At 46.2% G+C, this 24,674-nt stretch overlaps 1 protein-coding gene and 1 long non-coding RNA gene across 4 annotated transcripts in view; one reads left to right on the top strand and one right to left on the bottom strand.

Annotated features, from left to right (window-relative positions):
- The window catches only part of TF (transferrin), a 39,987-nt gene that overhangs the window by 5,477 nt on the left and 9,836 nt on the right, over positions 1-24,674 (top strand). Inside the window, exons 3-14 of one of the 3 annotated variants that reach the window (XR_014822453.1) lie at positions 3,680-3,788; positions 5,560-5,736; positions 6,499-6,646; positions 7,573-7,628; positions 8,169-8,347; positions 9,231-10,120; positions 10,657-12,105; positions 13,779-13,869; positions 14,747-14,785; positions 16,546-16,704; positions 20,643-20,787; positions 22,236-22,300. Coding sequence is in view for 1 of the 3 variants with exons in the window: in NM_001244653.1 (NP_001231582.1) it covers positions 3,680-3,788; positions 5,560-5,736; positions 6,499-6,646; positions 7,573-7,628; positions 8,169-8,347; positions 9,231-9,408; positions 11,951-12,105; positions 13,779-13,869; positions 14,747-14,785; positions 16,546-16,704; positions 20,643-20,787; positions 22,236-22,300 (1,501 nt within the window). In the remaining 2 variants the exon portion in view is untranslated. 3 annotated transcript variants of the gene reach the window in all.
- LOC146397462 (uncharacterized) lies at positions 16,554-23,758 on the bottom strand. Its single transcript, XR_014823938.1, has 2 exons — positions 20,263-23,758; positions 16,554-17,192 (listed from the first exon to the last, which is right to left on the bottom strand). It is a non-coding gene; the product is annotated as an uncharacterized LOC146397462 (long non-coding RNA).

Below are 24,674 nucleotides of genomic sequence, written 5' to 3' on the forward strand. Positions count from 1 at the left end.
ATGTAGACCATTAATAAACTTTTTTTTGTCTTTTTTCTCTTTTCTAGGGCTGCACCCATGGCATATGGAGGTTCCCAGGCTAGGGGTCAAATCAGAGCTGTAGCCACCGGCCTATGCCAGAGCCACAGCAATGCGGGATCCAAGCCACATCTGCAACCTACACCACAGCTCACGGCAATGCGGGATCTTTAACCCTGTGAGTAAGGTCAGGGATCGAACCCGCAATCTCATGGTTTCTAGTTGGATTATTTAACCACTGTGCCACAACAGGAACTCCCATTAATAAACTATTATAAGTTTGGACTTATTTTTGCAATATTACGTTTTTTTTGTTTTTTTTTTTTTTTTTTTTTTTTGGTGTCCCAGTCTGAGCTGCAGTTTCTGGGGCAACCCTGGATCCTTTAACCCTCTGTACAGGTGCTGGGGATTGAACCCGCATCTTGGCGCTGCAGAGAGGCTTCCGATCATGTTGTGCCACAGCGGGACTTCCATATTACTTTTCTCTTAGTCCTGCTTTCCCCCTGGTTTCCGATTTTTCCTTTTCTGATTTTTAGCAATTGAGTTCAGACACCTGTATGTTCATTTGGATTGTTTTCCCTTTATTCCACTTTTCCCCCTACTGGTTGTAAATTTAAACAATTTTTTAATCTTTTTTAATGATTTCCCTTAAATTTTTACTGTATAATTTTAGCTTAACAAAGTGTTACAGTAAAATAATCTTGACTCACCCTTCTGATACAGTAAAAGAACTCTAGAATATAGCCGTTGCTGTGGCTGTGGCATAAGCCGGTGGCTACAGCTCTGATTTGACCCCTAGCCTGGGAACCTCCATATGCTGGGGGTGCAGCTCAGACTTTCCTTTTCTTTGTTTAGATATTACTCTTTGATATTTTATGTCTATCTTTTCTTAACCCTAGAGTGTAGATATTTCATGTATTTGTTGACAGCACACATAAATACTATGTAAATATAGCATATGTGTGAGTGTATTTGTGTACACAGCTAAAAGTTCAGGAAGACAGAGAGGAGGGGAGGGAGGGATGGAGGGAGACAGAGTGTGGGAGAGAAATTTGGCCTTATCTACATTTTTGCTATTTAATCTCATTACCATTCTTTCTTGGTTCAGATCACCCTTTCGAGATACGTTTTATTCTCAAAATGTGTTCTTTTGGTGATATTTAGAGTCGATATCTTGGTGTTAAACTCTCTCTGTTGCTTGCATGTTTGTTTTCTCTGCAAATGCTTTAATCTCTCCCTTATTCTTGAATGGTAATTTTGCAGAATGCATAATTCTAGTTTGATGTTTTCACACTATTTAAATATATTATTCCACTGTCTGATGACTCCCATTGTAGTCATTGAGAAGTCTGGTGTTATCCTGTTATTCCTTCAATCATCTCTGAATAAATTTGATATTTCATGTTCTTGATTGAGGATGTTCCATAAATCTGCTACGATATTTCCAGTTGTGGAAATCTTGGTACTTATCTTGCTCCCATCCTCTCTTTAAACACTGCTCCTTCTTCCTTTTTTTTTTTTTTCAATCCTAGGTTTCTAAGAAGACATGTGTTAGACCTTCTTAATCTAGCTTCTGTGTCTTTATTTTTTACATTTTTATGGCCACACTTATGGCATATGGGAATTCCTGGGCTGGAGGTCAAATTGGAGCTGCAGCTGCCAGCCTACACCGCAACCACAGCCACATCCACACAGGATCCAAGCTGCATCTGTGAGCTACGCCACAACTTGTGGCAACACTGGATCCTTAACCCACTGCGCAAAGTCAGGGATGGAGTCTGGATCCTCATGGACACCACGTCACACCATGTCAGGTTCTTAACCAGCTGAGCCACAATAGGAACTCCTCACCTCCATATTTTTAAATCCCTCTTTCATAGTTTCTGTCTTTGTACCTCCTTTTGGCAGCATGCAGGATGAATTCTTCAGATGCAGCTTCCAGTTCTTTAATTCTCTATTGAAATATATCTAATCAGGAGTTCTCATCATGGCACAGTGGTTAATGAATCCGACTAGGAACCATGAGGTTGTGGGTTCAATCCCTGGCCTTGCTCAGTGGGTTAAGGATCTGGCATTGCCGTGAGCTGTGGTATAGGTTGCAGACGCGGCTCAGATCCCGTGTTCCTGCAGCTCTGGCGTAGGCCAGCAGCTACAGCTCCAATTAGACCCCTAGCCTGGGAACCTCCATATGCCTCGGGAGCAGTTCTAGAAAAGGCAAAAAGACACACACACACACACAAAAAAAGTCTAGTCAACTTGTTGCCCGTTCAATTTTCATTTAACAGTTATATTTTTTGCTTCTAGAAGTTCCAGTTTAGCAGGTTTTTTATTCCTATAATTTGCTTTTCTACACTTACCTCTGTAAGTATAGCCTTCACTTTGTACATAAAGTACATAGATAGCTCTTCTTCTCTGTTTCTGACAGTTCCAACCTCCACAATCCTTGAGGCCCATATCTACTCTTCCTGTGGCTCCTCATGCTTTGTGGTTTACCTTCTTTTGGGTTTGGGTATTTGCACCTGGAGGTCATGCTTGACTTTAATCCTCCCCCTCCCTGCTGGTTCAGGTTCCCTCTGGAATCCCTATTGCTCTTGCTGATCCCATGAGTTAGGCCTTGGCGCCTCGGTTCTTTTTTATTTGTTTGTTTTGTCTTTTTGCCTTTTCTAGGGCTGCTCCCACAGCATATGGAGGTTCCTAGGCTAAGGGTCGAATCAGACCTGTAGCCGCCGGCCTATGCCACAGCCACAGCCATAGCAACACCAGATTTGAGCCGCATCTGCGACCTACACCACAGCTCACGGCAATACCAGACCCTTAACCCACTGAGAGAGGCCAGGGATTGAACCCACAACCTCATGGTTCCTAGTCAGATTTGCTTCTGCTGCACAGCCATGGGAACTCCCTGTGCCTCTATTTTTTAATGCATAAAGTGGAGCTAGGTTGGACAGTAGTGTCTGAGTACTTGATTGAATGAACTGATTGGATTGGAAATAATTCTTAGCATTTAACGCTCAGTTCAGAGTCTAAGCAAGAGGTTAAAGCCCGAGAAAGCACCAATCCCTGAACAAAAGACTTCTGCTGTAGTTATAGACTCAGGACCAGATGGAAAATTACAGAGTACTGGATCAGAGTGGAGAAGAATACCATTCCCCCCCTACCCCCCGAAGAGGTCTCCACAGAGGCGTCTGAGGAAGCTCTCAGCAAAGGGCCCAAGATAAAGAGGTCACCATATGAAAGCACCTGGGCTTAAAATGTAAATTTGTCTAAGAGTATACCAGGCAGAGAGTCCTTGACTGCAGCCCCTTCAGAGTCTGAGAACCCAGACTGGGGTTGGGGGCCAGCTTTCCCCCGGAGACCTGCTGATAAAGCCTCTGGAATTCAGGTCCATCTTGAAAAATCACAGTAGTTTTCCAGGCCAACAGCTGGACCCTTCACAAGGGAAAAGAGAAGAATGATCCATTTTTTCCTCTTTGTAGGAGTTATAAGAATATGGTAGTCAAATCTCCTCACCAGGGAGGCAGAATCAACTGAAGACTGTGGTATTGTGCAAGGTCTGGCCCCAGATCCAAGGAGCACCGCCAGTCACCTCAACATGCATGACTATCAGTGGGCCTTTCTCAGAAGTAAGGGCTTCATCAGCGTCTGGTCTGTTCTCTTTCAGGATAAAGAAGCAGATGCTGTGACACTGGATGCGGGTTTGGTATTTGAGGCAGGCCTGGCCCCCTACAACCTGAAGCCTGTTGTGGCAGAGTTCTATGGGCAGAAAGATAGTAAGTTTGCCCTGGGGACCCAGGAAGGGGTTTATGGTCCTTGTTCTCTTACGGTTGACTCAGAGTCTGGTCTCATTCAGGCAGATAATGGAGATTGGATACTAATGAGCTTTCTCCATGGGGGAGTAAGTGGGGAGTGAGGGGCCCTGTGAACCACCACAGCCACAACGCTGGGCTTCTGGGGGCTTTGGGCCAATGGAAGACTTGTACTCATGATACTGACCTCCAGGGCAATCTGTGTGCAAACCATGCTGTACCACTGGAGTGTAAATCTGTATAGAGGAGCCCTCCAAGAACCTCAAGTGTTGCATACAAGGGAGAGACTGCACGGGAGCATGCACTTGGAGTGCCAACTGTCCCTGGGCCTGTGTGATGGGGGCAGGGATACGCAGAGTCAGAAATGTGGCCTCTAGTGGAGCAGGTGCACTTTTTGCCACAGTTCCAGCTTCCTGGGGGCTCAGCTTAGTAGGTGTAGGCAAACACTCCTGCAGGGCCACGGTAGGCAGAAGCCTGTGGCTTTCTTGCTCCTGAGTTTGCCTGGAGGGTTATTACTGTGACTAAAAAAAAATGCACAACCTGAAGGTGGAGAGGTAAGTTTTATTTGGAGCAAAATTAGGACTTAAGCTCAGGAGACAGCATCTCAGGTAGCCCTGAGAAACTGCTCCATGTTGGCGAGGGTGAAGTGAGGATACATGAGTTTCTGAAACAAAGGGAAGGTAGTAGGAGCAAAAGAGTTACAGATAACCGGATTTATAGAAAAAGATTAAAAAAACCCAAAAAACCCAGTTTCTATGAGACAAAGGTCTGGGCTTAGTGGAATCACTCCTTTGATAGGCACCTCAACTGGGCGCCAGTCTTCTTTGTTCCTTTCCTGGGTTCCCTCAGGGCTCACCAGCCCACCCTTGGGAGTGACGGCATTCACAGAGGACCATGACATCTTTTGCTTTGTCCACTTAACTATGGCTCAGGAGGCAGGACTTCAGATAGGTCTGACATGCTGCCCCAAGGAGGAAAGGGGGAATATCACCACATGAGTCATAAAGGTGAAGGGGGAGGAGGCTGCAGCCAGGCACACGTTTTATAAAGTTTGCTGCTGGCCTTGTGAAGGTTATACTAGTCATGAGGTGCAGACATCCCCATGAAGGGTTTTAGTGTTTTTCTAGATACAAGGAGATGCAAGAAGTGGGCTCACAAAATCTTCTCCTAAAAACATCCAACTCTCTGAAGACCTGTTCTTCCAGTTTTCCCTGCTCAGGGATGCTGCGGGTCAAGAGCTGCAGTGGCTCATGATTTAATCCATGTAGAGGCAGATGGCAAGGGCCAATGTCTCTACTGTGGTCCTTTCCCTTTTTTTTTTTTTTTTTGTCTTTTTGCCATTTCTTGGGCTGCTCCCACAGCATATGGAGGTTCCCAGGCTAGGAGTCTAATAGGAGCTGTAGCCACCAGCCTACGCCAGAGCCTCAGCAACGCGGGGTCTGAGCCGCATTTGCGAACTACACCACAGCTCACGGCAACGCCGGATCCTTAATTCACCAAGCAAGGCCAGGGATTGAACCCACAACCTCATGGTTCCTAGTCAGATTCGTTAACTGTGGTCCTTTCTTTCCCCTGTAAACCTAGGGAGGTTTTTCAGAACTTTCCTTTTCTACAACCCAACTCAGCATAAATGTTTCCTCCAAGTTCCCCTTTCCTCCCCAGGTGCCCATAGTGATGAGCAAGGCTACCCTGAGGCCCAGTTTGAGAGTCTTTCATCCACGCTGTCCCTTTGCAGATCCACAAACCCATTATTACGCGGTGGCCGTGGTGAAGAAGGGCAGCAACTTCCAGTGGAACCAGCTCCAAGGCAAGAGGTCCTGCCACACAGGCCTCGGCCGTTCTGCTGGATGGATCATCCCCATGGGATTACTTTACGATCAGCTGCCTGAGCCACGGAAACCTATTGAGAAAGGTAAGTGGGCAGGAGGGTGAGTAAGCTTGACAGGTGTCTCTTCTTCAGATGACCACATGGGCCACACCAAGGTCACTCAGACACAATCAGGTGGTCACGAGTATGACGACTCCGGGCGTGGAGGTGGGAGGTTAACCAGCCATAATCTGGCAGGTCTGCTGTACCAGCAGCTGTTAGGGGCTATTACATGCATCCCCTTTTCGTGGAACTCCTGACACCCCACCAGAGGCTTTTGGGGGAAGAGCATCCAGCCTGATAGAGGGCTTCAGTTGAGTCCAAGGTTGTGGACCTCATTGTCCACTTTCCTGGGGTGCTTTCCTATCTGTGGCTGATGCATTTCCCATTCTGCTGGAGCTCTCGCTGGAGGCCATCTTCTGGCCATGAACTTGGCCTGCACCTTTCCAGGCAGGTCTCCCATCTCTCAGGCAGGCCTCCCAGAGGAGACCTCTCTCTGAACTGTTCAAGTCAGACAAGGCAGTTGGGGGTGGGGGTGGTGGCTGTTGGTGACCTGAGATAGGCCTTGGTTGGTGAAAGGCACAAGCATAGTTCTTGAGGAGAGAAGTGGGGGGAGGAGGTTAACTCATCCCTTTTTGGAAATCTTTGACCTTGAAGAGTAAACACTCATAAGGGCATACTGGGCCTGGAGGGTGTTGGTTTTGTCTGGGTCTCTCTCTGTTCCTTTGGGAGGCTGGGCTGGGAGCTGTAATTGCCTCTGGCCAGGCTGGCTCATGCCCTGTGCTTCCGTGTCTCTGTGTTGAGCAGCAGTGGCCAGTTTCTTCTCCAGCAGCTGCGTCCCCTGTGCGGATCCGGTGAACTTCCCCAAACTGTGCCAACAGTGTGCTGGGAAAGGGGCTGAAAAGTGCGCCTGCTCCAACCATGAACCGTACTTCGGCTACGCGGGTGCCTTCAAGTGAGTGAGAACAGCTGCTGCTCTATCCAGGCTCCTAAGTGCCCAACAGCCTCAGGCGGGAGACCCTCCCTGGCCCATAGCAGAGCCCAGCCTGCAAAGGGGCTTCCGGGGGCCTAATTCCCTCACAGAGAGTCAGGGAAGCAGCTGGGACTCCCTAGGCCAGGCCAGCGCATACTTGCTTCATGGGATATTGACAAGGAAGCCCCCTCTCCTGGGACCCTTTCTGTCTCCCCAGAGTTCTCTCACTGGACCAGGCAGAGCCTGAAATGCCAGGCACGGCCCAACTGTCCAGCCTGTTCTTTAGTGGCAGAACCTCTGCTTCCCATTGCAGTAGCATCACTGCTCAATGAGCTGGCCTCTCTCCTGCCTCCTCTTGGTGCCCCTGTGCAGGCAGCTCATATGGCTCATTTCCTTCTCTCTCTCTTTTTCTTTTTCTTTTTTCTTTTTTGACTGTGCCCCTGGCATGTGGAAGTTCCCAGGCAAGAGATTGAATCTGTGCGGCAGCAGTGACCTGAGCCCCAGCAGTGACAACAGCAAGTCCTAACCACTAGCCCACTAGGGAACTCCTCGTGTGGCTCATTTCTTACTCCCTCTTTTCCCATGGTTAATTTTAGAGCCAGACAAGGGCATCTCTCCTCCCTCAGTAGATACTTCGCCTTTATCCTCCACCAGAAGTTTGAAAAACTTTTCTCTGCTGAAATATTTTCAGTGCTTTTTTAATGCTTTGGGGCACATGGTGAGGGCCCTACAGCTCCTAGGAGCACAGGCCCTGATCCCCCATCTCAATGGCACCCTGGACATCAATGCCTCATGGTGCTTCCTCAGCTGTGGGTCTGTGCACAGGCTTTGCCCTATCCCAGGGCTAGACAGTGCCATCAGATCCTCCAGCCCTGCGGGAACCCCCCTCACATGTTTCTTCCCCACAGTTGCCTGAAGGAGGATGCTGGGGACGTGGCCTTTGTCAAGCACTCAACAGTATTGGGTAGGTAATCAGGGAACCTGTAGACCCTCTAAGCAGAAGGCCCGCCTTTGCTTCCTGCCTCCTTTACATGCTCAGTAGTCAGACATGAGCATAGTGTGGTCCTCTTTTCTCATGGCTAGGAGGGCTGTTTACCTGTGCAGAGAGGTGTGTGCCTGTGGGGCCTCCACCTGGTCTCCTGGGCCTCTTCCCATCATTCAACCTCCTAGACACAGAGACCGCCCCCCCCCACCCTGCCCGTGGTTAGTGTTGCAATAACAGGAATTGGGGGTGGGTCTGGCCAATCCTGGCCTGTAGTAGGCCTGCTGAAATGAGACCCCTCGGAGGGTGTGGGCAGCCCCTCCTGCGCTGGGCATCAAAAGCGTCTTTGTCTGTAATTGGCTGTGGGGTCTTGAGAAAGTCAGTCTCCCTCTGGCCCTCAATGTTCACTCTAGGCTTCTCAGCTCACACAGTTTAATGATTCAGTGGGGTTGCCAGGGAGAGGAGAGGCACTGCAGCTCATGCTCTGCCTGTGGTCCACTCACCTGGGCTTCCCTCCCCCAGAGAACCTGCCTGACAAGGCTGACAGGGACCAGTACGAGCTGCTCTGCAGGGACAACACCAGGAGGCCTGTGGATGACTACGAGAACTGCTACCTGGCACAGGTCCCTTCCCACGCCGTCGTGGCCCGAAGCGTGGATGGTCAGGAGGACTCAATCTGGGAGCTTCTCAACCAGGCCCAGGTATTGAATCCACTGGCCTCTTCCCTGCTTAGCAGTCCCTGTTTGGATCTGAGACATTTTTCTTCATTCTCTTCTTGCCACTGTAGAAGTCTGTCTGTGTTCCGGACATAGCAGGGACCACGCCACACACCATCCGCTTGTATGAAAACCCCCAGCCTTCTCAGAGTTGCACAGAGCCTAGTCCTGCATTATCATCTACCAGACACTTTCATTCTGGTCCAGTGACATGAAAATGCTCCTAATTGCTCTATTCCATTTCTCTCCCATTGGAAAGGAAATGATCCCTCTTCTGAGGTTCCCTCAGCCTGACTGCAGGGGAACTGCACACACAGCCAGTTTTCCTTCCCTAGAACAGCAAAATGCCAGAACTGAGCCAATCTTCTCTTGTCCAGCCTTCCCATCTGTCCATCAATAAGAGTTTAAGTGGTGGGACTCCCTGGGGCCTCCGCAGGTTAAGGATCTAGCACTGTCACTGCTGTGGCTTGGGTTCAGTCCCTGGCCTGGAAACTTCCGCATGCCGCAGGTGTGGCCAAAAAGGAAAAAAAAAAAGAGTTTAAAAGAGGCTTCATGCTGTCAGCCTCTGAAAGGGATGTGTTTCTTGTCCTCAATGTCATCCAGCCAGGGAGACAGGCACAGAAACACATTCAGGGAAATCAGGGACCTCAGGTGTTGCATGGCCTGATAAGAGGACCTTGAATGGAGAAGGTGCTGGGTGGGGGCGGGGGCGGGGGCAGGGGAGAGCAGGTCCCACTGCTCTCTCTCCCAGCATCTTCAGAATTCCACAGTTCTCATTTAATTTCCTGAGTTTTAAATTTTCTTCAGCCCCATTTTGCAGCATCCTTTGTGGCTGTAGCTACTTTGTTCTGTGTTTTACTCCAAACAGGAGCATTTTGGCAGAGATAAATCTCCAGACTTCCAGCTTTTCAGCTCCTCTCATGGGAAGGACCTGCTGTTTAAGGATTCTGCCAATGGGTTCTTAAAGATTCCCTCTAAGATGGACTCCTCGCTGTACCTGGGGTATCAGTATGTCACTGCTCTTCGGAATCTAAGAGAAGAAATAAGTAAGTCCTGGGGAAGGATTGTGTGATCCCAGGAGCTTGGAAACCTGGTGGGGTGAGGACCAGAGATAGTCTTTCCAGATGCTGAACACCTGTCCTAATGACACTTTTTATCTGTCCTGCTTGGCAACACAGTGATTGATGGATGCTAAATGGCATCAGTCATGAGATGGGCCTGGACATCACCAAAGAGCATTAAAGGAAATTCATGCTTAAACTGACTTGTATTAATGCCAGCGCTATTTCTCCTGTATAAATCAGGGCCACCCTACCCACTTTGTGAAGCCAACTAACCTGGCACAAAGTAAGTCAGATGGAATAAAATTGCTACAAACTTGCACTCTGAAGTCAGTGCTATGGTCAGCATGTGCCACAGAGAAACTGGGGCTTCAGACAGGTTGGTCTTACTCCTGAATTTCCTTGGGACATTGGAGATGTGTCTGAACATTAATTTGATCTCGGAGAGACAGGAGTGAGTTACGGCTTGAAGAGAGATCTTAATTCTCTGCTCAGGAATTGAACTTGGGTGAAAACTAGGAATCCCAGCCACTAGACCAGCTAGAAGCTAAAAGTAGAATTTCACTGATTCTTGCCCCCGTTGAAAGCAAAAATGTTTCAAGGAGGCAAAGACTGTGAAACAGGTACAAGGTTTATTATCAGAGTTCCTATCATGGCTCGGCAGAAACAAATCTGATCAGTATCCACGAGGATGCAGGTTCAATCTCTGGCCTTGCTCAGTGGGTTAAGGATCCAGCATTGCTATGAACTGTGGTGTAGGTCACAGACTTAGCTTGGATCTGGCCTTGCTGTGGCTGTGGCTGTGGCCAGCGGCTACAGCTGATTCGACCCCTAGGCTGCAAACTTCCATATGCCATGGCTGTGGCCCTAAAAAAAACAAAAAACAAAAAAAACCCAAAACAGAGACACAGTATAACATGTGGAAGAGCAAACAGAAAAGCAGTTTATTTAAAACAAGAGGAAGAGAGAAATACACACCCAAAAGAGTGCAGGTGCAGGTGTCCTCTTGAATGAGGAGTGTGTCAGAGAGGTGATTTATTTTACTTATTTATTCATTTATTTTTGCTTTTTTTTTTTAGGGCCACACCCACAGCATATGATGGTTCCCAAGCTAGGGGTCCAATCAGAGCTACAGCTGCTGGCCCATGGCACAGCCACAGCAACACCAGATCTGAGCCTCGTCTGCAACCTACACCACAGCTCACAACAACGCCGGATCCTTAACCCACTGAGCAAGGCCAGGGATCAAACCCACAACCTCATGGTTCCTAGTCAGATTCATTTCTGCTGAGCTACAATGGAAACTCCCAGAGAGGTGATTTAAATGACTAATATAGGACACTTCTTCCAGGTCTTTGTTTTCCTTTGGCCATTTATCTTGTTCTATTTCTCATACCTGACTGGACCCAGGTTGCCCTCCCTGATATGTGTGTGTATCTTTTGGCCAAGATGGATTCCAGAGCAAGGGCTTATGGGAAGGTTACCTGGACTTGTAACGGCCTGGTGCCCCCTCCCATTTTTGACCCTTAGGAGTCTTTCTGCACATGTCTAGTTGGGGAGGTCCCCTTGACCCCAGGAGTGCTCGATGTGGTTATACTTTTACTCCAGCAGAGCTCAGTTCCCGCCATTATCTTTCTCCTTGACGTGTCCAAGAGAAGCAAGGCCCAATGTACTCAGCCTAACATGATGCAGCTGTTCTCAGCCCAGGGGCCCATCTACCTCCTACCTCACATTCATTCAATAGACAGACATTGACCATCTAGCATAAACTGTGTTATATACAGGGCATACAATGGTGAGACGAAGATATATTTGATTCTGCTGTCATGGAACTTTCAGACCAGTGGGGAAGGCAAATGTTCAAGGAATAGTCATTGTATTGAATGATCATTAAAATGAGAGATTTCCTTAGCAGAGAGAAAAAAAACAAAAACAAACAAACAAACAAAGAAAAACTCAGAACAAAATATCATGGCTCTATGAGAGTGCAAAAGAAAGACAGGTCCTAGAATGGAAATAAGGCATCCCCGAGGAAGTGAGCTGCGTCTGCAAGTTGAGCAGGTGTCCATTTATTCAGCAGACATTTATTGGGCTGACCATAAGCCAGGAACTATCCCAAAGACGAAGGGTACCATGGAACATAGGGAGACATGGCCCTTGGCTTGGCCAAGCTTATGTTCTCCTGCATTGGACAGGTGAATAAGTGAATAACAACAGCTCAGTTGGTGAAATAACATTTCTAAATGAAGAGGAAAAAAACCCTGTAGCCTGAAGTGATAGAGTGCCTTGGGGCTGGGAGGAGAGTTGGCTTCTCAAAAGAAAGAATTTTAAGCTAAATCTAAATGGTAAGAAGCCAACCAAGAGACTGCGACTGCATTTGATTTCTAAGTGATTAATTCCATGAATGGGATTTGTTGGTTTATTACTGAAAAATCCTGGCATTTTCATGAAGACAGTAGTAGCTTCATGACCAGCAGGTAACATCTTCGGCCTCTTCTTATCTCTGGTTCTCATTCTTATGCCTTAGGCCCTGATAGCTCAAAGAATGAATGCAAGAAGGTGAGGTGGTGTGCCATAGGCCACGAGGAGACGCAAAAATGCGATGCGTGGAGCATAAACAGTGGTGGGAAAATAGAGTGTGTATCCGCAGAAAACACCGAAGACTGTATCGCCAAGATCGTGGTACGTCCCTCCTGTCTCCGTAAGGCAGCATCCCTGCCATTGCTGTCTGCCTGTCCCCAACGCTGAGTAAGTGTTCCTGGGAATGATATGAAAACGAAGGTTCCCAGGAACCTTGCTCTCACTGTGGGAGCCCAACCCCATAGGAGCCTCAGGATCTCTGAGCTTATGAATCTGAAGGGCTCCCCAGGGCTTGTCTCCTCTCCGTGTTAACAGCTGGTGGAGGGCAATCTGAGCCGCGGTCTGCTTAGGAAGCCTGGACTTCCGTGTAGGTGTGCCTGAGACCCACTGTGTGCCCTGGCAGGTGTGACAGGGTCATGTTAGTGTGCAAACAGGTAGAAGTTTAGCTTTGTTGATTACAAGAGCATTCCACATTTGCTTTCAGAGAATATTGAAAACTGAAGGCGAAAAAGAGGAAAATACGTTGAAACTAATTGTAACCTTGTAACTCAGAGAAAATCCTGTTAACTGGGCTCATACCATATAGAAGATTTACTACTCTTTTCTCACCTAATGTTGTCTGGAGTGCTTTTCTCTTGTTACAAATCATTCTTTGAAAACACCTCTTTTTTTTTTTTTCTTTTTGGCCCACATTCCTCCTGGGCCAGGAATTGAATCCAAGCTGTGGCAACACTGGATCCTTAACCTGCTGCTCCAGTGCCATCACAGAGACAACCCAGATCATTAACCCATTTTGCCCCATTTTGCGGGAACTCTGAAAACTTGATGTTTTAATGTTGATCTGTATTCCGAAGTGTGGATGTGCGATAGTTTGTTGGGTCATTTCCTTCATGTTGAGCACATACTTACATGTTTTTGCCACTTACACATTTTGCCCAGATAGTTTCCCACATATCTGATTATTTTTTAGGGTATATTCATTAAAAGTATATTTCCAGGCCCAATGGGAGGCTTGGCAACCCTGTTGAATTTAAGGATATCTGAAATTTGGAGCTTATTAAGATCTAATAGGTCATTTGAATTTATCTGACTCATACGTTAAAGCTCTTGTAGGAGTTCCCGTCATGGCTCAGCAGAAATGAATCTGACTAGCATCTATGAGGATGCCAGTTTGATCCCTGGCCTCACTCAGTGGGTTAAGGATCCAGAGCTGCTGTGAGCTGTGGTGTAGGTTGCAGACGCAGCTCGGATCTGGCTTTGCTGTGGCTGTGGCGTAGGCCGGTGGCTACAGCTCTGATTGGACCCCTAGCCTGAGAACCTCCATATGCTGCAAGTGTGGCACCAAAAAAAAAAAAAGAAAAAAAAAGCTCTCGTATTGACCAAGCACTGAAATAACACCCAGCCAATATGGCTGAGACTTGGGGGCTGGAGCACTTTATGTCACAGACACAGTCCCAAGTCCCTGAATCCACTCTCTGTCTTACAAATGAGAATTCTTGGTGTCAGAAAAGTATTTTGAGAGTGTCTTTGGGACACCGTGTCCTTTGAGCAGGACTAAATGTGGGTGTTTGCTCCTGAAGAAACTAAGCAAAGCATCCAGAGGTAATCATCAGTTAATCATGGTTTGGGTGAAAATGAGAGCACATTTTATTTTCCATGGGGGGCGTGCCTGACCACTCCCTGGGTGGTCCAGCACCAGCATCTTCTGTCTCCCAGGCCCTTCACAACTGGTGATGGTCTCTTTTCACCTGTTGCGATGTGCTCTGTCTTTGCAGAAAGGAGAGGCTGATGCCATGAGCTTGGATGGAGGCTACATCTACATTGCGGGCAAGTGTGGTCTGGTGCCTGTCCTGGCAGAGAACTACAGTAAGTGGCAGGGATGCCTCTCAATAGTTCATTTCCTCTGGGCCATGGAGAGAGGAGATGGGAAGTCACAGCCTGACTCAACCCATGGGCCACAAAGCTCCTGCCTACTGAGTGCTCCTACTTCCTAGCTCTGGGCGCCCTTGTCTCTAGTCCCTATAGTTGTCTTGAAGGATGGCATCTTCTACCATACCTTCCACATGGGAGTTGGAAGCTTTGCGTGGGGAAGTTATAGCTAAAAGTGACCCCTCTGCAGAAGCCAGCTGGATTGTCAGCTGGAATTTCTGGCAGGTCTTCTTGCTTCCCAAATTCACACTTTTCCTGTTCCCTTGGTGCAAAGATTTGAGAAGAGTTGGCAGAGGCCACAGGACAGATAGAGTGAGCGGGAAGCTGGAAATTACAATTTGGGGCTAAATTCCAGAGACCAGTGAGCTAAAGTGAACTTGCCTAATTCAGACGGCCTGGACCTTTTGGAAAGTGGTGATATGTAGATAGTTTCCCTGGTTCTTTCTTTCTTTTTTTCTTTTTTTTTTTTTTTTGTCTTTTTGTCTTTTTTATGGCTGCACCCTCAGCATATGGAAGTTCCCAGGCTAGAGGTTGAATCAGAGCTGTAGCTGCCAGCCTACACCAAAGCGACAGCAACACAGGATCCGAGCCATGTCTGTGGCCCACGCCACAGTTCATGGCAACATCAGATCCTTAATCTGCTGAGTGAGGCCAGGTATCGAACCCAAAACCTCATGGTTCCTAATCGGATTCGCTTCTGCTGCACCATGACAGGAACTCTTCTCTGGCTCTTTTTATTCTGAGCTGCACACGGGAAAGACGATTTCCATCCATAAATGAGTATTTAATGACTTCTTTGTTTTCTTCTCTCTAGAAACTGAGGGTGAAAACTGTGTAAACACACCAGAGAAAGGTGAGTTGGGACTGGTCACCTCTTGAGTTTAAGATAAATTCCCATTGCTTTTAGGAAAAGGTAAGGTAAGTTTTGGTTTTTTTGTTTGTTTGTTTTTTCCTCAATGAGTTTATTACATTTATAGTTGTACAATGATCATCACAATCCAATTTTATAGGATTTCCATCCCACAACCCCAGTGTATTCCCCCACCCGAGGTAAGTTTAAATTCAAATCAGAAGTAGATAAGAGACCAGTTCTCATAATGTAAAAGAATAATGGAAGGAGAGTAATTGGCAGTGGTCATTACTCTTCTGCGCTTGTCATGACTTGCACAGAGGGTTTCTCATTTAATCCTACAAGGTATGTCTTATTGACCTTTAAGGATGCATACAAGGACCAACACTCAGAGAGATGAGAAGTTGCTTAGTTCTGACATCCGGCAAGTAAATCTGGGCCCTCCCTACCATTCCCTTCCACCTTGCATTGCAAGAGGCCTGCAAAGTTTTAGATGAGAGCACCAGCCAAGGAGCCTTGCTTATATGTGCCTGGAAGCACTGAGGGGAGAGGCTCACACAGGCAGATGTCTAGGGGCATGAAATTGTCTGGCCTCCCAGCCAAGGCTAGATAGACCCAGGAACCCAGGCCAAACTGGCTCTCACCCAAGGCTCTGGCTGGGAGTGGATCTGGAAGGATGTGCTGGGAACAAGATGGGAAATTTTATCAAGGTGGGCTCTGGGGTGCCTACAGGTCCCTTCCAGCCATTACTCTGCGAGTCTGTCCTCATCACTTTTCCCAGTTACAACCTTGTAGCCTCTCCCCATCATACCAGGAACCAAGCTCTTCAGCCGAAAACAGAACCATTCTTATCCCATGAACAATAAGACATGTCGTCTCTGTTGGAAACAATTTTCTGAATTAATTCAATCAGAAAACTGAAATCATGAGTTGATATTCTTTCTGGTCCCAGTTTTTTTTTAAAATTAATTAATTTATTTACTTTTTTTGTCTTTTCTAGGGCCACACCCGTGGCATAGGAGGTTCCCAGGCTAGGGGTCCAATCAGAGCTGTAGTCGCCAGCCTACACCACAGCCACAGCAATGCAGGATCCGAGCTGTGTCTGCGACCTACACCACAGCTCACGGCAACGCCAGATCCTTAACCCACTGAGCAAGGCCAGGGATCGAACCTGCAACCTCATGGTTCCTAGTCAGATTCGTTAGCCACTGTGCCATGATGGGAACTCCTCCAGTCCCAGTTTTAAAGACCAGTGTGTTTTTGCTGCTCAAGATGGCAGCTATGTTGATTTTGACAGTTTCAATTCTGCAGTTTCATTTTGATGCAAACCTGTATTCTTCTTATCGCAAAACATTGGGCTAGAATACTCCTGCGGTTTTTTGCTCACTTACTGTTCTTTCCTAATAATCATTAATGTATAGAATGTTGGAGTTCTATGTACTCTTCAGTATCCACTCCTCTGCAATTCCACAGTGGAGGGTGAGTTTATGTCAGTAGCTTCATGCTTTGGGAGAAGAGTTATACACCAGACATTGCTCTGATGGTAATATATACTCACTATTTTGTTTTTTAAGTTCAGATTAACCTCCATCTCCTGGAATGACTTGCATTTCCCTCAGTCATGATTGGGAAGACCCTTTCAATGAGAAAAGGAATGATTTGGGATAATTTTATTCCATAAAGGGACAGCAGGCTTTGATGGCAGACGACATTCTGGAGGGCCCAGAGGTGTTAACGTTCCCTTTCTGGTGTCTTTCTTATAGGGTATTTGGCTGTGGCTGTGGTTAAGAAATCATCAGGTCCTGATCTCAACTGGAACAATCTAAAGGGCAAGAAGTCCTGCCACACTGCAGTAGATAGAACTGCTGGCTGGAACATCCCCATGGGTCTGCTCTACAACAAGATTAACAGTTGTAAATTTGGTGAGTGGACTCTCCGGGAGCCAGGTGGAAAAAGGTGTGCTGGAAAGAGTGTGGTATAAAATGCTGTGGCCCTCATTCTATGGTAATGCAATTTGATTTTGTGAATGTCAAGGAAATATCCTTGAAGGAATGGTAGGGCTGGGAGCTGGATCAGAATGGCTCTTTTCAGTTGCACCTAACAGCTTAAGTGAATGAATGTTTACTTTTCTGTCTCATGAAAAAGACCAGAGACAGCAGTCCATGGTACTGTCACTGGGAACCCAGGCTCCTCTCTCTCCCTGCTGCATCATTCTGAGCCTGAGGTCCCCATCTTCAAGGTTACCCATGGTTGCCATTACATCCATGAAACAGGCAACCTCAAGAAACAAGGAACAAGGGCTTCTGAAGTACAGGGCACCTTATTAAAGGAACCATTCAGGAGTTCCCGTCATGGCTCAGTGGTTATCGAATCTGACTAGAAACTATGCATGAGGTTGTGGGTTCAATCCCTAACCTTGCTCAGTGGGTTAAGGATCCGGCGTTGCCATGAGCTATGGTGTAGGTCGCAGACACAGCTCGGATCCTGCGTTGCTGTGGCTCTGGCGTAGGTCGGCAGCTACAGCTCCGGTTCGACCCCTAGCCTGAGAACCTCCATATGTGGCACGGGTGCAGCCCTAGAAAAGACAAATAAATAAATAAACAAATAAAATAAAGAACCATTCAGGAATTCTAACCTAATTACTTTAGCTAAATTTTCATTCCCTGGAACTTAGGTACATAGTCACATTTAGCTGTAAAAGAGGTTGGGAAATGTCATCTTTTATTTGAGTGTGTTTCTTCCCTAAATGAAACTAGATTTTTGTTCAAAAAATTAAAAATAGATTTACCATACAATCCAATAATTTCACTTCTGGGTATTTACTGGAAGAAAACAAAAATATTAGGTCGAAAAGATATATGCATCCACGTATTCAGTGCAGTATTATTTACAATAGCCATGATACAGAAAGAACCTAAGTAGCCATCATGGATGAATGGATAAAGAAATTGTGGTGTATGTATGCACATACACACACATACATATATACAGTAAATATTATTCAGTCATTAAACAGAAAGAAATCTTGCCACTTGCAATAACATGGATGGACCTTGAAGACACTATGCTAAGTGAAGTAAGTCAGGCTGTGAAAGACAAATACCATATATTCTCATTTATATGTGGACTCCAAGAAAAATAAGACAAAACAGCCTGAGCTCATAGACACAGAGAGCAGATTGGTGGTTGCTGGAGGCAGGGAGTGGGTAAGCAAAATGGGTGAAGGTAGTCAAAAGGTACAAACTTTGGTTATAAAATAAATGTCATGGGGATGTAGTGTACAGCCTGGTGATTATAGTCAATAATGCTGTATTTGCATCGCATATTTGAAAGTTGCTAAGAGAAGAGATCGTAAAAGTTCTCAAAATGAACAGCTTGTGGTTGCCAAGGGGTGGGGAGGGAGAGGGATGGACTGGGAGTTAGGGGTTTGCAGATGCAAACTATGACATTTAGAAGGGATAAACAACAGGTCCTACTGTAGAGCACAGGGAACTATATCCAATTTCCTGGGATAGACCATGATGGAAAAGAATATTTTATTTTTTTCTTTGTTTCTTTGTTTCTTTGTTTCTATCTTTCTTTCTGTCTTTCTCTATCTATTTTTGCTTTTTAGGTCCACACCCGCAGCATATGGAGGTTCCCAGGCTAGGGGTAAAATTGGAGCTACAGCTGCAGGCCTATGCCACAGCCACAGCAACTCAGGATCCGAGCCTCATCTGAGAAAAGACTATTTTGAAAAGAATGTATATATGTGGGGAGTTCCCATCATGGTGCAGTGGAAACGAATCCAACTAGGAACGATGAGGTTGCGGGTTCGATCCCTGGCCTCGCTCAGTGAGTTAAGGATCCATCGTTGCTGTGAGCTGTGGTGTAGGTCGCAGACACAGCTTGGATCTGGCATTGCTGTGGCTGTCGTGTAGGCCAGCGGCTACAGCTTTGATTAGACCCCTAGCCTGGGAACCTCCATGTGCCTCAGGTGTGGCCCTGAAAAAAGACCAAAAAAAAAAAAAAAAAAAAAAAAAGGGAACGTATATATGTGTCTGAGTCACTTTGCTGCGTAGTGGAAATTAGCGCATTGTAAATCAACTATAATTTTAAAAAAGTTTTCATCACAAGAAAAAAATTTTAATGTGATACACCATATTAACAAACTGAAGACTAAAAATCCTGTGATCATCTCAATAGGTACAGTAAAAGCTTTTGATAAAATTTGATATCCATTTATGATACAAATTCTCCAAAAGTGGGCATAGAGGCAATATATCTCATCATAATAAAGGCCATATATGACAAACCCACAGCTAACATCATTCTCAACAGCGAAAAGCTGAAAGATTTCCCTCTACATAGGATCAGGAACAAGACAAAAGATGCCACTGTCACTGCTTTCATTCACCATAGTTTTTGAAATCCTAGCCAAAAGAAAAAAAATGTTTAATCCTGTATAATGACGGCTGGAAACAGACCTATTTTTGATCATTTCACAGTATAGTCACAATAGCAAATCATATGATACATCTGAAACTAATATCATGTTATATGTCAATTATATCTCAATAAAAATTAATACAAGAAAAAAGCAATTTGATCCTTGTTAGGAATAAACAAGGGGAAATGGCCACTGGCTGGACAGTCAGCCATAAGCAAACCACAGGGCTTTCTTGGCAATGTGGTGGAGGGACCCTCAGGGCTATTTAAGATCTTGGCAGTTTCACCGAGTGACTGCTCCCCGGCCCCTCTGAAGGGGTGGAAATCAGTTTGTTCTCTGTGTCCTTTGAATATTTTCAGGTATAAGCTTAGCTCTGTCCCCTAAAACCTGCACATAACTTCACCATGGACCTGTTTTCTCGTGGTTCTTTCTTACTTTAGCTTTCTGAGTACTTCCTCTCTGCCACCTCCAAATAGAGGTAGCTACTTTAAAAGAAGAGCCCTCTAAAGACAATTAGGAACCAGGCAAGTCCTGTGTGTTGGCAGGTGGGGCGCGGATTTGGAGATGTGACCACACTTCTGCACTGACGTGTTCAGTGACACCAGTTTGCCAGGAAGTAAAGCGTGGCTGGGGTGACACTCAGGAGTCTTGTTGCCCACCCTCTGCTCTCCTGAGCCACATGGCAGTTACACAGCCGTTGGGGAGCAGGTGAACCATGAGTGAAATTCCCCAGCACTTTATTGAGCCTCGAGTTCTAAATTCTGTTAAAGGCTCTTCTAACACATGGTAGGCAAAGGAGATGTCTGAAAACAAGTGCCACAACCTCAGGGAGTGAGACCTTCAATTTTACCCTTTTATGTCAACTTTCTTTTTTTTTTTTTGTTTGTTTGTTTGTTTTGTCTTTTTGCCTTTTCTAGGGCCGCTCCCGCGGCATATGGAGGTTCCCAGGCCAGGTGTCCAATTGGAGCTGTAGCCGCCGGCCTACGCCACAGCCACAGCAATGCAGGATCTGAGCTGTGTCTGCGACCTACACCACAGCTCATGGCAACACCGGATCCTTAACCCACTGAGCAAGGCCAGGGACCGAACCCGCCACCTCATGGTTCCTAGTCGGATTCGTTAACCACTGAGCCATGACGGGACCTCCAACTATGTCAATTTTCCTACCATTTCCATGCCATCTCTCTTTAGGTGAAAGAGGACACTGTCAGGATGACCATGGAATCCCCTCCACCATAATGGTCATGGACCATTCCCAGCCTCAGTTAAGCTTCCTTTTAAAGCATATAGCTGGGCAGGTCCCGAGCTGGTGGCAAGTCACAGAATGAATATGTTCTTCTTATCCCGGGCCATATATGCCTGTTAGGTGGTAGATAAAGTTCACTCATATTGACTCAGGAAGAGTTGACTTTCTTCTGTCCTTCTGCCCAGATCAGTTTTTCGGTGAAGGCTGTGCCCCTGGGTCTCAGCGAAATTCCAGTCTCTGTGCTCTGTGTATCGGCTCGGAACGTGCGCCTGGAAGGGAATGCTTAGCCAACAACCATGAGAGATACTATGGCTACACAGGGGCTTTCAGGTGAGTCTTATAATCTTGATACAGAAACAATAATAATCCCAGCCCTGGTAAGATTCCTGTTGAGGAACTCAGGTGAGATTTTATGATCCTAGCCCATTAGTCCTGCAAGTCAAGGTGTCATATTTACAAACATATGTAGAAACTTGTGTGAAGGGGAGTCCAGGTCCCTCCCGGACATTGTCTCCAGACCTGGGTGGCATAGACAGCAAAGACTGGCAGTATGGGGAGGTCAGAAATTCTCAATAGGGGGCATTTTGCTCCTCAGGGGTCATTTGGCAGTGTCTGGAGATTTTTTTTTTTTTCTTCTTAAGGTTTCATGTGCAGGATAATGGAAGTTCCCAGGCTAGGGGACGAATCAAAGCTGCAGCTGCCAGCCTACGCCACAGCCACAGCAACGCCAGATCTGACTCGAATCTGCCACCTACACCACAGCTTTTGGCAACGCTGGACTCCTTAACCCACTGAGCGAGGCCAGGGTTGAACCCACATCCTCATGGACACTATTTCGGGTTCTTAACCTGATGAGCCACAACGGGAACTCCTTAGAGATGTTTTTAATTATCAGTGGGGCTGAGGGGTGCTACCAGCGTCTAAATGGGAGAGGCTGCTAATCATCCTGCCTGCGCAGAAGAACACCCTACAACAAAGAATTATCCAGTTCCTAATGTCACTAGTGTCAAGGTGAGAAAACCCTACCACAGTTGAATAAACACAAGAGTCAAGTGTCTGGCTCATGGTCTTCCATGCAGAAGGTACAACCACATTCACCTAGAAATATACAAAAGTGAAATATATGATTTATACATCCCCAGTTTCAGTTCTATTTCATGGAGTCTTTTTTTATTATTATTATTTTTAAGAGACAGCTGTGAACCTTATGACTTTTCTTTTACTTTTTTTTTATGATTTTTATTTTGACTTTTTTTACTTTTTTAACTATCCTTCTGAGTTAGGCCCATCTTACTTGGTAATTTATGAATCCATCAACTTCAAATTGATGGTGGTATTGTAACTGAACTTCTCAGTAGTGAAGGAAAAAGCAGATTATCCCAATTTTCCAGGTAGAACCATCTTGTGAATTAGAGTAAATATAATTCACATTCCTAAAGTTTCCAGTTGTACAAGTAGACTGTGAAAAAAGAATCACTTTACTGAAAAACTGCCCCCTCCATTATCTGTGTTGAAGCTAGGAAATCTCTGTGCCAGAATTTGGAATTTAGTGTGTAGAACTGAAATAACTAACTACAAAGCATATCAGAGGTTCTGTTTTCTTTTTCTTTATCACTTAATGTTAATAATATATGATGAGGGAGAATAGATTCGTGATAAAATGGGAGTCATAATTGCTGATATCAGATGACCAGCCCTGGTTCCACAAGGTGACCTTCCTGAATCACAGACATGTCTCTGACCTCCTTCCTCCTCTCTCTCTATCTGGGACTCTGCAGGTGTCTGGTTGAGAAGGGAGATGTGGCCTTTGTGAAGGATCAGGTTGTCCAGCAGAACACTGACGGTACGGACACAACCCTTTGTCCCCATACAGCAGGGTGGCTGGTGCACGTGTGTTCAGGATGTCTTTGTGGAAGTGTCAGGTTCGTCCGTTCTGCGCTGGTCTCTCCCTCGGTCCTTGCCTACACACAACAAGGATTTGGAGGCCGAAAATCACTGTAGCGGCATCAGGATAGAGCCAGCGGGCTTTGCCGCACAAGGATGGCGGGAGGTGATCTGGCGGGAGGTTGTTCTGGCCGGGAGGTGCTGCAGCAGCGCTGGGATAGACCCAGTGGTCTTGCCGCTCAGAGATGAAGGCAGGCGGTCTCAGCATGGGAGCGGTTCTAAGTCAAGGGAATTTTCCCTCGAACTGACACCGTAGTGTAACATCGCAGAGCGCTGATCTTGGTCTGTTAATGAGGCTTTCTGGTCCATCTCCCCTAGCGAAAAAGGCTCCTGCCATTTGCCTTGGAGGTTGCAATCTAGAGTCAGGTAGCAGTGTGCAGCACGTTTTATTCACACCCACAGAGCAAACAGGCCGCCCTGGGGTAGGGGTTGGCCTCGGCTGCAGACCAATACATCACGAATCTGTTTGGGGACTCCTTTTCTCTTGCCCCAGGCCCCCTAATTTCCTGTCCCCACCTCCCTGAACCACGCGTGCGTGCGTAAATTGATCTCTGTGAGGGGAGGAGGGGCGTTTGGCTCCTCTGATTGGTTCCGGGGGGGTGCCTTATTTACATGGGAAAAAAGTTATAGGGAGATGCTCCGAAGAGCATTCCTCTGGTACCTGCTTGTGTCTTCATTGTTTGATCACAGGCCTCCTCTTTTAGTAATCGGTAAATGGCCTGTTTTGAATCACCCAGGTCTGAGTCCCTATCCTATCCTACCTAACGGAAGTGTGACTGTCAGGGTCTAGAGCACTGATTCTCAACCCGTTTGTTCAGTGAAAAAGATGTGTTCACCTGGGTATGCAGGATGATAAGGGCCAGGGGGTTCCCAGTGGCCTGGAATTCTCTCCCACGAGCAGGCACAGGTGCAGGCCCTGTGCCTCCTTTCCCCTAAATACATCAGTGCACATTTCCTAGGAACAAGGATTTTCTCTTACAAACCTACATTCAACGATCAAGATCAGGAAATTTATACTAACATGGATTTAATGCTCATCATGTCCACAGTCCCTATTCATTTGTTTTTAAAAACCTTTCTTTTATTCAATTTTTTTTTTTGGCCACACCCACAGCATATAGAGTTCCCAGGCCAGGGATCAGATCCAAGCCACAGTTGCCAGGGATCAAACCTGTGTCCCAGCACTCCAGAGATGCTGCTGATCCTGATGTACCACAGCAGGAACTCCCCTATTCAAATTTTGTGAATTATCTTCAAAAAGTCCTTTATAACTAGTTCCCATATTTCTAGGTCCTATAGATATTTAAATATACTATAGGTCCACTGGAAAAAAAAAAAAAAAAAAAAAAAAAAAAAACCTTATAGGCAGTGGCACTCCTGTAGCAATGAGCAACATGACCCTGACTTCTAGAACCATTCTCCAATAGAAGGAACCAAAGGCCTTTTGGAAAAATAGCTGATGCTGGAGCTTGGGCAAGAAAAGTACAAGGTGAACCTGGAACATCTTGCTGAAGCCCTCACAGGAATGGAATGTATCAAAGCACACAGGAGCCATTGGGAAAGCCCTCCACTGGCCAAATCTGGGACATTTTGAGCCTTAAAAGAAATAATAATAGTAGTAAGTGATAACCCATTGACTAAAATAAGAACTCATGAGTCCACCTAGATTAAACAAATGAGTATAAGGGAAAGATCTTCCTTATTGTGGAATGCTAATTATAGTCACAGAAATAATTATAAAGGTTAAAAACTATCATTTGGCAACCAATATAGTAATGATTGCTTCAAGCAAGGATCATCAATGGGGACTAAAACTAGTGAGTGAAGATCAGAAGGCCATGGCATTAACAAAGAAGAAAAAAATCTTAAAAATGTTGGTAAGAATGAGCGTCCCACCTGCCCACTCTGTATCACTAACCGCTTAGAGCACCCCCTACAGTCCAGACAGTTATTACTTCCTTCCCTCCCTCAGGCCCTTTCACCCAACCTCAGATTTTTCCCACAATTCCTTTAGAATGAACTAGTACAGGACCAGCTCCTCCAAGAAGCCTTTCCAGATGGCACATCCCATCCCAGAGCAGAATCCTCTGTCCAGAGCGCTGTTATTATTGAATTCATCACATTCTGTAGTACACTGGCTACAGGGACCCTTTGAGTTCTATTTTTCCTCCTCTTACATCCCAACACCAACCACAGTATGGGGCACATGGACATTGCTAAGGATTTACTTGAAGGAATATTAGTTTGACTCGTTTTTCTTTCCTCTCTCCTGT

This window comes from Sus scrofa, chromosome 13 (genome assembly GCF_054392235.1).
Source record: "Sus scrofa isolate SSC_HxYL_T2T_F1_AM1 chromosome 13, Sscrofa_HxYL_maternal_Yorkshire_Landrace_v2.0, whole genome shotgun sequence".
NCBI lineage: Eukaryota > Metazoa > Chordata > Mammalia > Artiodactyla > Suidae > Sus > Sus scrofa.